Genomic DNA, 12,496 nt, shown 5'->3' with positions numbered 1-12,496 from the left:
TCCACATTTTCACTGTCACTAAATAATTATATCAAAGCTTAAAGAAAACAGATGGAAACAAAGTTTTAGAGACAAACTAGCACCAAGGATACCAATACATGCAATTAGTGACCCAAACACTTACTCTCTTCTCACAAAGTCGACTGTGCAAGATCTTTAATGTGCGATGACATGACTATTGTGAAGGGAACGGTAAAATGTTCCGTTGCAGAAAATTAGGAGATAAGAGTCTATTAGAGCATAAAACTTTTAAATAAAGTCAAAGTATTAACATTTTTAGGTATAATGTAAAAGTAATAATAAAGAGAATTGAACTGACTTGAGGAAGAGAACAATATTCAGATTTCCTGAATAAATTCAAAGTTAGACCTGGCTTGTTTCAAACTTTCTACGTAGAACTTATTTCTGCAGTCAAAAAAAAAAAAAACACTGTTTTAAATCCATCAAATATTTAAATCATACAGTAAGTATGAACACTGAGACAGTAAGTATGAACACTGAGCTTTTCTAGCTATTGTAAAATTTAAGCCTATATAAATATTTACGGTGATGTCTAAAATGTTAGATAGGACAGGGTTTGTCCCCACTTTGCCTACCATACTAAGTACCTTTGACTAGACGAAGCCACAGGCAGTCATTCACCCTCATCTTCCACATCAGCTCCCGCAGCGAGAGCTTATCAAATTTCCCCATGGAGATGAAGGCTTTTACGTTTTTTAGGAAGCGGCACTTGTTGTGGTTGGAACCCCACAACTCTTGGGGGACCACACGCTCCAAGCACTGCCGCACGAAGACATACACGTGCCAGCGGCTGCTGTACCGCGCGAGAAGCGCCCGGATGGCTGAATCACAGACCTCATCAGGATTTTGTTCCTGGCAATGTGATTTCCCACAGGCAGGTTTTTGAAGAGGAGTACACAAGTCATTTGTCACATCAGTGTGACCACTTTGCTGGCTACTGTCTCTCGTGCTCCTAGCTGGTTCTTTCCCAAACTGTCCTACTTGCTTGTGAACTTCTGCTCCCCCAGGCATTGCTGACGGACAAGGCAGCTCAGCTTTCCCTGCATCTTTGTCATAAACTCCGACAGGACAATTTTTTTTCAGGAGAAACAAGTAAGGGCACTTTCCATGGTTCTTGACTAGTTTCTGAAATATATTTCTCATCTGCCAGTAGCGTTTGGGCAACCTTTTCTTTTTCCAGTTGAGATGTGGCAGGTTGTGATTGCGTTTTTGTTCCAGCGGATTTTGGCTCAAGAATATAGCTTCCACGAGCCGCCTGCCGCTCGCCTGACAACCCTTCAAGCGATTCAGTAAAAACCATTTAGGAAAACATTCTTTGAAACTCCAGCGAGAATACAGAAGAGACTTCCTCTCAATGTACACTCCAGAATGCAAAATCTTATTTGGGAACTTCTTTCCCAAGTGACCCAGGGGACCTTCCAGGCTTCTGTGTTTTGAAGAAACACTTTCTGTTTGTTTCAGCTGTACAGAATCCACCTGAGATTTATATGTATGCATCTCAACTCCCTTTCTATTGGATTCCACTTGCATTTCAGTGCTGGACTTAAATGGTCTGTTACTTTGAGCTCCTTCAGGAAATGCCTTTTTATCTACAACAAATTTCTGCTTCCCACCGTAAGATTTGTTCACTAAAGAAGGACCAGGCATATCATTGTCACTTTGTTTAGTAGCGTACTTTTCTTTAAGACTTTCAGAAAGTGATGCTGCATTCCCAGTTCCACATCTTTTCAATCTTTGGTTTATGTTCGGATTGTGATTTCCAGCTTCTTTCTCTAGTGCCTTCTCCTCTACTTTAGCTCTCTTAGCTGTGATTTTAAGTTTTTCCCTACTAAGCTTCCTTTTCAAGGGCAGAGCTGTAGCTGATGAAGATAAACCTGGGCTAGTCTGATTTTCCAAATGTTCGGTAATCATTTCAATTTGTTTATTTGCTTTAAGGTTATCTTTAGCAGAACATGCCAAACCAGCCACCATGCGTTGTCTTTTGTTATTTACTTTATTTCTCCTGACGGACAGTTGGACTTCAGGTTTTCGTTTGCATTTCCACCAGCAAGATTCCGAAAAATGTTTTTTATGAAACATAAGCCTTTTCTGCATATAGTCAAGCAAGGCATTATGTCTGTGCTTTGAATATCTTTGTTTAACGAACACCAGAGGTGATTCTACATTATTTGAAATAAGTTCATAAACGGGCTGCCCGCAAACTTGATAGCAATTACTAGGGGGAACCAGCATAAAGATTGCGCATTGTTCCAGCAAATACATCATCACATCATCCCCTATCCTGCTCAGTAATGTTTCCCAGAGGCCACTGATCCGAAGAGTTTCTGTTGCGGTATTAGGCAGGTAGCTGCACAAATTTGAAGACGGCATGATTCGGAAATGAGAACTGTTTTCATCCAGTAAGGAATATCCATATGCAAGGATATTCTTCTTTCTTTTTTCACATAGTCTCTGAATAACTCTTGTGATGACTTCACTCTGACTAGATAACTGAAGAAATAACGAAAAAAAGAAAAATACTTTATATGGATTCTTCCAAATGCCACAATGTATCTCTTCTATAAACAGACATGCAAGATACACAACCCTAGCCTTGGGCTTTAGATTAAAACTTTTCAAAACAATGTTAACGATTCAGGAGCGCCCTATTAGAAAACAGGGTTTTTAAACGCAGCACGAGATTTTTTTTAGTTCATTTTCATTTAGTTCCTTACATTCAGCAGTCAGACATTGTGACTTTAGGGAAGTCTTTTAACTTCTGCCCTTTTGAGCCCGGCTTTCATGCCAAGGGAACACCCTACGCTGCTCCTCACCTTTCCCCGCAGCGCAGACTCCAAGGCTTTCAGGTCGGCCGCTAGCTACGCACATGCGCGGGCCCTACCACAACAAGACTCCAAACACTGCCCTTCGGGGGACCTCCAGGTGCTAGCGTAAAATAAACAAAGTCTAACGAATATTTCGGCTCACGATTCAAAGGAAATGCTCAGTAAGTATGCAACGTTTGGCGTGTGCTGCCACACCACTCTGCTCACGCACGTGGCAGCTTTGGGAAGCTCCATCTTAAACACTGCTCAGAAAGCAAATCTTTTCTCCTCTATCCTCTCACAAAAGGAAAGGGCTATTTTTGCCCTTTCTAATGACAATCGGAAATTTCTAATTTCATTTCCCCCACCGTGGTAGGGTTTTTTGTTTCTGTTTTTTCGTTTTGGTTAAATCCTACCGCACAGACCGAGCACAAAGTCAGAGAGTCCCAGACATGCAAATCGAAATCTAAAAAATTTAGCTTATCTAAACACGGACCGGTGGGTACTAGGAATCCGTCCGTTCTCTCCGTTGCAGAGAGAGAGGAAAGGGGTAGAACCCCCACGCTGGCTACAGAAAAAAAAAAAATAACCTCCAAACACGGGGATTCCGCGATGAAGAACCGCAGGAGGGCCGAGGGAGCCGACAAAGCGACGCGGCCACGAGGCGACGGGAATGGAGGACAGGAAGAGCCCTACGAGCCGCGGCGCCCCCTGAGCCCGCTCGGGGGCCGCGCCGCGAGGGGAGCAACCGCCCCCAACGGCCGCCGGTGACCGTTAGCGCGGCGCGGCCGCCCGCGCGCACCCACGCGCGGCGCGCAGCGCGGCGGGGCAGGTGCCGCCGGGGCAGCCCCGCGCCCTCCTACCTGCTGGAAGGTGAAGGGCCGGGGGATGGCGCGCGCCCCGCGGGGCACGCACACCACGCACTGCGCCACGAAGGCGCGGTAGCAGGGCGCGTCGCCGGCCCGCAGCACCTCGCCCTCCGCGGCGCCGCTCTCCCGCAGCCGCTGCACGAAGCTCTCCAGCGGGACAGCCTCGGCGTAGCAGCCCCGCAGCGCGGCCAGCACGGCGGCGAACGGCCCCGCCGCGCCCGCCATGTTGTGCCGGCGGAGCGCGCCGCCACCTGGCGCGGCCCCGCGCCTTCCTCCCCCACCTCCTCCTCAGCCGACGGGCTGCAGCTCCGCAGGAAACTGCGAAGAGCTGCTGCGGCTGCTTCCTTTTTTATTCATTTTTGTTAGCATTACTTAAGAAGAAAAAAAAAACCGCAGCTGGTGCGGCCAGGTGCCGCGCGCGCCCCGGGGCTGCGCAGAGGTGATGGGCAGCGGGCGAGGTGAGGGAAGGAGGAGGGAGGGCGGCCGCTGTCCAGCCCCGCAGCTACTCGCCTTCCCCAGCGCCGTCTAGTGCCCCGAGGGAGCCAACATGAAGTGGGGGCGAGTGCCCCGAAGGGAGGGCCAAGCCAGCCTGGCGGTTCACAGGCCGTGATTGCCCTCAAAGACCGCACAGTTGTTGCAGAAGGGTGCTAAGGTAGGTTTTCCGTGGAAGAAATCGGCAGGATTCTTGTCACAGGAGCCCTTTTAGGATGGGGTCTCGATAGAAGATCTGTCTGAAGTTGAGTAGTGTAGAAGAGATTAATATGCAGATGGATTCGTTACCCAAACGAGTAGTGAACTGACTGGTTCTCACCAAATTCGGGAATGAAGCAGCCGAATCACCCACACTGGTTCTTACTCAAGAATTCTTACTCACACCGTGAGTTCTTGCTAACATCGTGACTTACTCACAGTGCTGTTCTTACTCAAAAATTTCCGTGGTGCCACAAGACTGCATGGTGGCAAATATGATGCCAGACTAAAATGAGTTGAAATGAAGTTTGGGGGAACTCTGGGCCTCTAGAGAAAATTAGTATGGATAATAATAGAAGATAAAATTAGTAGATGCTGGGAGAAATACAGGCTGCTCAATCAACATGTCGCCTGCAAAAAGAAGTTCTGCCTTGAAAACCTGCATTTCTTTGGATCGTTGAGAAGACTTGAAGATTATGATGACATAGTTGATACTTGAATTTCCAAAATATCCTAAAATATTTGTAAGCAAATGTTATAAATGGAGGGAAAAAAAAAGGAATTTTCTGGTAGGGATATCTTATTAGTTGAAAGATAAGAAAGAGTGGTAGTAATAAATCGTCAGTTCTTTCAATAAAGATGACCACCACCAGAGTTCCACGTTGGTTTGCACTGCATAACTTTCTTAAGTGACCCAAAAGTACTGAGAGTAATCAGTAAGTAGCAAAATTTGCTGGTGGGTGAAGTTATTCAAAGTAGCAAGGAGATAAGCAGAATATAAAAGTGCAGAAGAAAGTTATAAGACTGACTGCCTGAGCAACTGTGTGGTAGTTGGAATTTAATGCTGATAAATGTCAAGTGTGGCATAGAGGTAAATACATTCTTAGCTTCATATATAAAATTATGGGCTAAGATCATCACTCAGAATTCAGAGCCTCAGGTTATAATAATTCCATTAAAAAAAAACAGCTTTATCCTCAGCAGCAGCCAATAAAGTGAGTCAAGTGTTAGGAATGATTAGGAAAGGAATAAAAGACAATGAGAGAGGATCATTATGTCATGGCATAAGTTCATGCCCACACCTTGAGTGAGTTGCGCAGTTCTGGTCTCTGCATCTCAGAACTAAGATGTGCTAAAGGCGCAGAGACCAAAAGTATGGAACAGCTTGTATACTAGTCATGACAAGGTAGGCTGGAAAAGGGAAAAGAGAAAACTTGGTGAGGAAAGGCAAATGCTGCATGCCACAATCCATTTTCTGAAGCAGTCGGATATGTGACCAAAGGTGCCCTAGCACAGCCATCTTCCAGGACACAACCAGATATGTTAGTGAGATGAAATGACTAACTTCTAGTTAGGCTTCCTGGCTAGATTGAATCACAGAATGGTCGAAGTTGGAAAATACCTCTAGAGACACCTGGAACACGTGGCACAGGGTCACATCCAGACAGGGTTTGAAGATCTCCAGAGAAGGAGACTCCACCACCTCTCTGGGCAGCTTGTTATAGGGCTCTGTCACCCGCACAATAAAGAAGTTCCATGGAGGTGGAACTTCCTGTGTTTTAATTTATACTCATGACGCCTTGTCCTGTTACAGCCCACCAATTCACACTGATGTGAATCTTTTTGCAGAAACATGGCAGGGTTCTCCCCTTTGTAAAGACTGGAGAGTACCTGGCTCTCTATAAGGATTCACCTGACAGCTACCAGTGTGGAGAAGGTTGTTTTTTCAGGTGCTTCATTTGGTGAGGGGGAAAGTTTGTGACCCTGTGACCAGGGCATCATGCTGCCCCGATACAGGTGGCGCTACCAGGCAAATAGTTCTGATGGCAGGGCAGAGGGGTAGAACCTGTGTCCATGTTGGGAGAGTGCAGTGTGTACCTTCCCTTCCTTAAGAGAGGACCACAGAAGCTTCAGGGTGAGGTCAACATCCTCCTGCACATTGAGGACTGGCTGTACCTTCCTTCTAAAGCAACCTCTGTGTTACAGGAAGTAAAACAACTCATCCCTGCTCATCTTCATGCCTGAGGAGTCCAATCCTTCTTGGCTTCTTTATGGCTTTCAGATTGAGACATTCCTGTGTCACTCCTAATTCAGCACTGCCCACCTGCCACAGACACAGAGGCACCAGATGGGCACCCTGAAAGAGGGAGAGTGGTAACACGAGAAGGTTTCAAGGAACCTCAGCGATGCTGCAATGGAGAGGTTGCACAGACACTGCGGACTTGGGCAAGGGGGCAGAAGCTGGCTGTACCGGCAACTGTACTCAGGTGGGAGTACTGCTGATAACCATGATCCGACCTCTGGTGGGTCTGTTTTGCATGTGTTCCACTCTCCCCCACCCCCAGTTACTCCAAAGGTGATGGTACCTTCAAGGTAGCGCCTAAGGATGATGTCTACTGCAGCCAGGCATGTGGGAGGTACAAGGGCCACCCTTTTCTCTGAGGAACATGTTTAGGAAGAGAGAAAGAGGAATAGGAAGAGATGTAGAGTTTAACCCAGCAGTAAGGACAAGAGATCATTAATTTTGCAAGTGGCAGCCAGACCCCTGACTGAACTAAAGATTCTCGCCAGCAGTCAGTGGTACGACACTGGAGAAACCAAGGACATGACAGTGAGAAGGACCATCTGTGAGGTGTTGATGTGCAGGTCTTGTTGAAGAGGTGGACAGTGGTCTGGATCTCTCCACCAACGGGAATTTCTTAGGAGGTATACAACCTTAGCAGCAGTGCGCAAGGAAGCACTGGGATTTTGGTGGTAGTAAAGGACAAACCCACAGCTGAGGATGTTCTGGTTGCAGGTGAGGTAGTAACTCCTTGACTGTCCGCTCTTGGGGTGGCAGAGCCACATCCCCAGATCCCTGGCAGAGGGTTGGGAGGCAGATGCTGCTGTAGGCTGACTTTCTGAGACTCTTTGTCATCATTTTTCTGGACCCCTTCTACTCACTGGTCCTTAGCTATGCCTCTTGCTGATGCATTCTTGGTAGGAACAGCGATATCGATGGTGTGAGGAGACAGGATTGCTGAGACCAAGCTAAGGGGGTCTCTTTATTCCTGTTTCTTTTCATAGGCACCCACCACACTGATTTCCTGTGTGCCAGCCACTGGGCTAGGGAGAGAATTCGGGAGGTAGACAAGGAAACTAAGTGTCACAGAAAGCAGGATAATTTTCATTTTTAGTTTTAGAAGGCTGAATAAGGAAAAGAATAACAGAATCATAGAATAGCTGGAAAGGACCTCCAGAAATCTCCAATCCAAACCGCCTGCTCAAAGCAGAATCAATTAGAGCCAATTGCTCAGGACCTTGTCCAGTTGGTTTTTGAATATCCCTAAGAATGGAGACTCCACAACATTTTTGGGCAACTTGTTCCAGTGTTTGGTCACCCTCACAGTGATTTTTTTTCTTAGTTTAATTGGAATCTTCTATATTTTAATTTGTGCCCACTGTATCACTGTATCTTGTCCTGTCACTGGATATCACTGCGAAGAGTTTGGGTCTGTCTCCTTTATAAGTATTTATACATTTTGGTATCATCTTTCTGAGTACTTCCTTCTCGAAGCTGAACAATTCCAGCTTCCTCAGCATATTCGTATATAACAGATGATCCCCTTACTGGGTTTACGGGCCCTTGGTTGGACTTGCGCCGATGTCTCTGTGTCATTCTTGTGCTAGGGAGCCCAGACCAGAACGAACAACGAAGTCACAGTTCTCCTCAGCAAATTTGTTCTTCAGGGGAGAACTAATTCACATCTTGCTCCATCACCAGCTTTTGTGAAAGAAAGTTACCTCGGAAGCAGGTGATTATAGTGTAGTGATAAAAATAAAATGCTTTACAATCTGAGTGTTTACAGTCTGAGAGTGAAGTGAGAGTAAATAAGATGTTATACTTAGAGCATGTAAGATGTACTTGTCCCAACATTTAGTTGATTTGACACAGTTGTTTTTATATTAGGTCAAGCTTCAGTAGTGACTATTTAAAGACACATCTTTACAGGTGTACTGTCAGTGCATATCTTTTTCTAGAGTTCCTTCTGAAAAGGCCAAAAATGAATCTCTCATGAGAAGTGAAGCTGTTACTAAGGAGTCTTCCAGGAACTTGAAGTTATATTAAATCAAAAAAGAAAAAACAAAACAAAACAAAGCAGTCAGAGACCTTTGATGAACAACTTTCAGCTAGAAAAAACTACGCTTTTTCAAACATCAGAAATAGGAAACCTGTCAGGAAGTCTATAATGCAAATAGTAAATTTTACATTACAGTATGGAGGGAACACTTGGCAATAGTGAGGAATTTACAGGATGAACTTGAGGAGGGTCCTGTGTCAAAACCTTGGTTGATTTATCTGAAGCTGAAGTACTACAGATGATGTTGTTGAATAGTGAGAGAGAAAAAAAGGCAATTAGTAAATCACCATGATCAGGTGATATTATCCCCAAACTGACGCTGCTGTTCAAACTAGGCTTGTACAATGCCACACTATTAATCAAGGCCATTCCTCCCGTTTAACCAGCTACTCAACGTGAGTACCCATTTTAGGGCCCCCATCCTCTGCTGTAGCTATAGTCTGTTATGGAGCGGTACCTGCTGTGACAGCGACCTGCTCTGCTCTTTGCTAGGCACCATCTTCAGCCTTGGCTGCTTTTATGTGGTCTTGGCAACTGGAAATGTCACTTTTTTCTCCTATATGATGGGACTTTGCTTGCAGTGGGGCAAAGAGTGGAGGGGAACAGGCCCCTCCAAGCACTGTAGTTACTGTCACAGACTGGTCGGGCCCCTCTCATGTGTTTCCATACCAATCCCCCAAACTGGGGATGTTCGTGGAGAGCTGCAGTGGTCTCCTCCCTGCTTTGTAACTGCACTTTCTAGGCTGCTGTCTGTCTCTAACAGGGTGTGTGATGGTTCCTGGAAGACATGTCTGCTCTCACAGCAACCCCTGCCTCTCTGCTTCATGCAGCTTCTCCCTGCTTGCCTGTTGCTCCTTAGAACAGCTGTTGGGCACTTCCCTCTCCTATATTCCCTCTTCTCAGTCACTAGCTGCATTGTATGAGCCATGCGTTTTGCCTACCAAACTTTTTTTTTTTTCCCTGTTCAATTCTGTTTAATCAAGGTTCGGTGATGCTTTTCACCCCTTAAGGCTGACAGAGAACCATGGCAGAAGGCCACATGCATTGCTCATCCTGAGGTAGGCTCTTCCTTGCTATTCCAAGCAACCTCAGTGTGACTGAAGAGTTTGAGAGGAAATATATTTTGTGGGGTCAGTCCCTGCTGAACTGCTACCTTCCTAAAGGTGACACTGTATTGACAAGCTGTGTTCATTTAAGTGAGACTGATACATGTCTTACACAAACTCATTTCCTTTGGTGCACAACTCTGTAGCCCTGGTGTGGTCTGTCTGGTGGTCTCCGGCCCTTGGCCTCTATTTTAGAGCCAGAGGTGCTTACAATCGTGCATCAGGCAGCATATAAATCTACTCTACTGCAGGATTTACATATTACTGGGTTATCTTTTACTATGTGATTGCACAGTGTGTAAGCTGTGGAAAATAGGGAAGAAGATATTCTGTCCTAGAGTTTTATTAACTGAGCTTAGGCAGATAAAGTATGCCAGACTTTCCCTGCATCGATCTGTTTTAGTTTAAAAGACAAAGTATTTTGCTCCCTTTTGCTGAAGCTATATGCACTGGGATGAGAGATGAGGATGAAAAAAACAAATCAGATTTCTGGGTGGGGTGGGCACAGGATACGAAAGGGAAGAGCAATAAATACACTTGCAAAAAGAAAAATCTGGAGCAAACTGGTGAGTAGACTCTACAAGGAGCAGTGTTATTCAATACAAAAGGATGAAAAGAGAGGAGCAATCACAGTTCCCAGGAGCATCACACAGGAATAGCCACCAGGAAAAACTATTAATCCTTGCAGAGTACAAGGCTAAACCTCTCCCTTGTGCAAGAGAAAGCAGTTGGAGACTGTAATCCACTCAGACATTCTGGCCTCAAAGAAGAAGAGCCACACAGGGCAGAAGACCATCTTCTGGAGAAGACAGCCTTTAAGAGGTGAAAAAGACCAGGAAATTGTATGCCATGGAAATGGAAAATACTGTCTCAATAACACACTGAAAGGGTCGTGGGTGTGAATGTGAGCATGGAGGAAGGCAAAGACTACAGGGCAGAGCTCTGAGGCATAGGCCACATCCATCTACAGAAAGTGGCTCCAGGAAACTGCCTTTCTTCACTTACATTCTTAGATGATCCTGGCTAGCACATTATAATGTACTAAGGATTGTGCAGCAATATCTTGCAAAGGATGCAACCCTTTTCCAAATCAAGCCTAGCGCACACACACAGACACACAAGTCACTAATTTGTACACAGCTTCCAAACCCATTACAGCTCTGATGGTAAGAATAGGAGATGGTCACCTACTCGTTTACCACAGTTAATCCTAACAGAAGGGAGGAGGCTAAATTATTCTTGAAGGCTTAAGTAGACTGGATACTGATCATCAAGCATGAGCTGCAATATTCTAAAAATTCTAGATCTAGAAGAAAAAAATTCAAACTTTTAATATTAATCATGTATAGAACCATATTTTTGTTTTAAGTCATCTATTTTCACAACCAGAAAGTTGAAATATTTAATATTTGTGATGTTATACTAAATAGTTCATCTTTCCAACAACAAAAAATAACGGTCCCATATGCAAGTATTTTATTTGGAAGTGGAATGCATAAAACAGTGAATTGAACAGGAAAGTCTAGTTCATTATAAAGACTTCAAATGCTCTAATTTTGTATTTTTTATGACTATATGGGATATTGTGAGGTTATTATCATCAGAAATGAGACACAGAAGAGCAAGAAACTCACAGTATGTAAAGGTGCAACAGTGATTTTTCAACAAGATACATACAAAACTGAATGCTAAAATGGTTTAAATACCTGAATACGGTATTCTGGACTTTCGGAAGACACTCTGAAAGAATCAGTGACTTGATTATTTTGAAATGGCACAAAAAGGAATGCAAGGCTTTTTGTATTATTGATACCAGGATAAAATTTTATAAACACTGAACTACTATTATGAAATAAAAGTCCCAAATTAATTTGCCTCACAGCTAGGAGCTCCTTATAAACAAATCCAAAACAGGTACATGGTATAGCAAATAACCTCATTTTTCTGTATATCTGAACATGTCTAATGATAAAAATCAACAGATCTACGGTCCTCATTATTTACAACTAACAATGTTAAGAGCTTAAAATGAAAATGGGTTAAATATCCAACTCAAGACTCCTTTACACCATCAGCTGCATATAAACACTTGAGTAAAAAAAAAGACTGTAGTCCATGACAAAAGAAGTTCGACACTAGCCTGTATTTTCTGAGGATCCAAGCATTTATGCCTTTAGGCTTCTGCAACATTAGACCTTGATAAAGTGTAGTTCATAAAGTAGGAACAAATCACAGTAGTAGATCTTTGCTCTGTGAAGTTATTTATGTTTCAAATCAATAGCATGTTGAAGTTAAACATCTTTGCACAAACAGGATGCAACTGAATGAAAACCTTTTGGTTGGCAGCCATTTGGAAAGAAACTTAATAATCAGGGTTAATCCATGTAAAGTCACTGACCAAAGAGACATTAGAATTAGTCATCCAATTCTAGTTTTTGGAATTAAGCATGCTAAAAGTCATGTGCTCTATTTTTTTTTACTGTCACTACGAAATATTGAGCTAGAGTTTTTATTCACTTGTGCAGTTTGAATTTTGGTATAACAATTCAATTTCAACCTGTTTATTTTTGATAACCTGATAGTGAAAACCAGATCAACATAGCCACCTTCATAAACTGTCCCGTGGAATATAGATTTCAGAATGTTTACAAATCAATTCTGCCTGTTCTGAAACAGGCTGGTTATTTTTCACCCTGCTTCTAGGTAATTTGTTGAGTCCATATTGTATTTAAGCAAAGTAATTCCACTTGAATGATACACGTTCTATTTTATAAGCAGAACTGGGGTGGGAGGGAGAAGAAAGAGACCAAGGAACTGTTCCATTGTTCCCTTTGAAAGGTGAGAAAACTGGGCTATTGGGTCATCAGGTAACAACCATATTATGA

The 12,496-nt window shown here is 43.9% G+C and overlaps 1 protein-coding gene across 1 annotated transcript in view; it reads right to left on the bottom strand.

Annotated features, from left to right (window-relative positions):
• TERT (telomerase reverse transcriptase) overlaps positions 1 to 3,955 on the bottom strand; it is a 28,985-nt gene extending 25,030 nt beyond the window's left edge. The window contains exons 1-2 of the mRNA XM_088525873.1: positions 3,689 to 3,955; positions 609 to 2,511 (exon numbers count right to left, since the gene is read on the bottom strand). Of these exons, the coding sequence (XP_088381999.1) occupies positions 609 to 2,511; positions 3,689 to 3,919 (2,134 nt within the window). The 5' untranslated portion in view covers positions 3,920 to 3,955. The remainder of the gene's footprint in view (positions 1 to 608; positions 2,512 to 3,688) is intronic.
• Positions 3,956 to 12,496: the final 8,541 nt, after the last annotated feature.

Source organism: Tinamus guttatus, unplaced genomic scaffold, assembly GCF_059628265.1.
Source record: "Tinamus guttatus ecotype Peru unplaced genomic scaffold, ASM5962826v1 Tinamus_guttatus_pri_ptg000025l, whole genome shotgun sequence".
In the NCBI taxonomy this organism is placed as follows: Eukaryota; Metazoa; Chordata; class Aves; order Tinamiformes; family Tinamidae; genus Tinamus; species Tinamus guttatus.
Note: the sequence above shows the minus strand (reverse complement) of the source record. Positions and strands in the feature narration are given on the sequence as shown.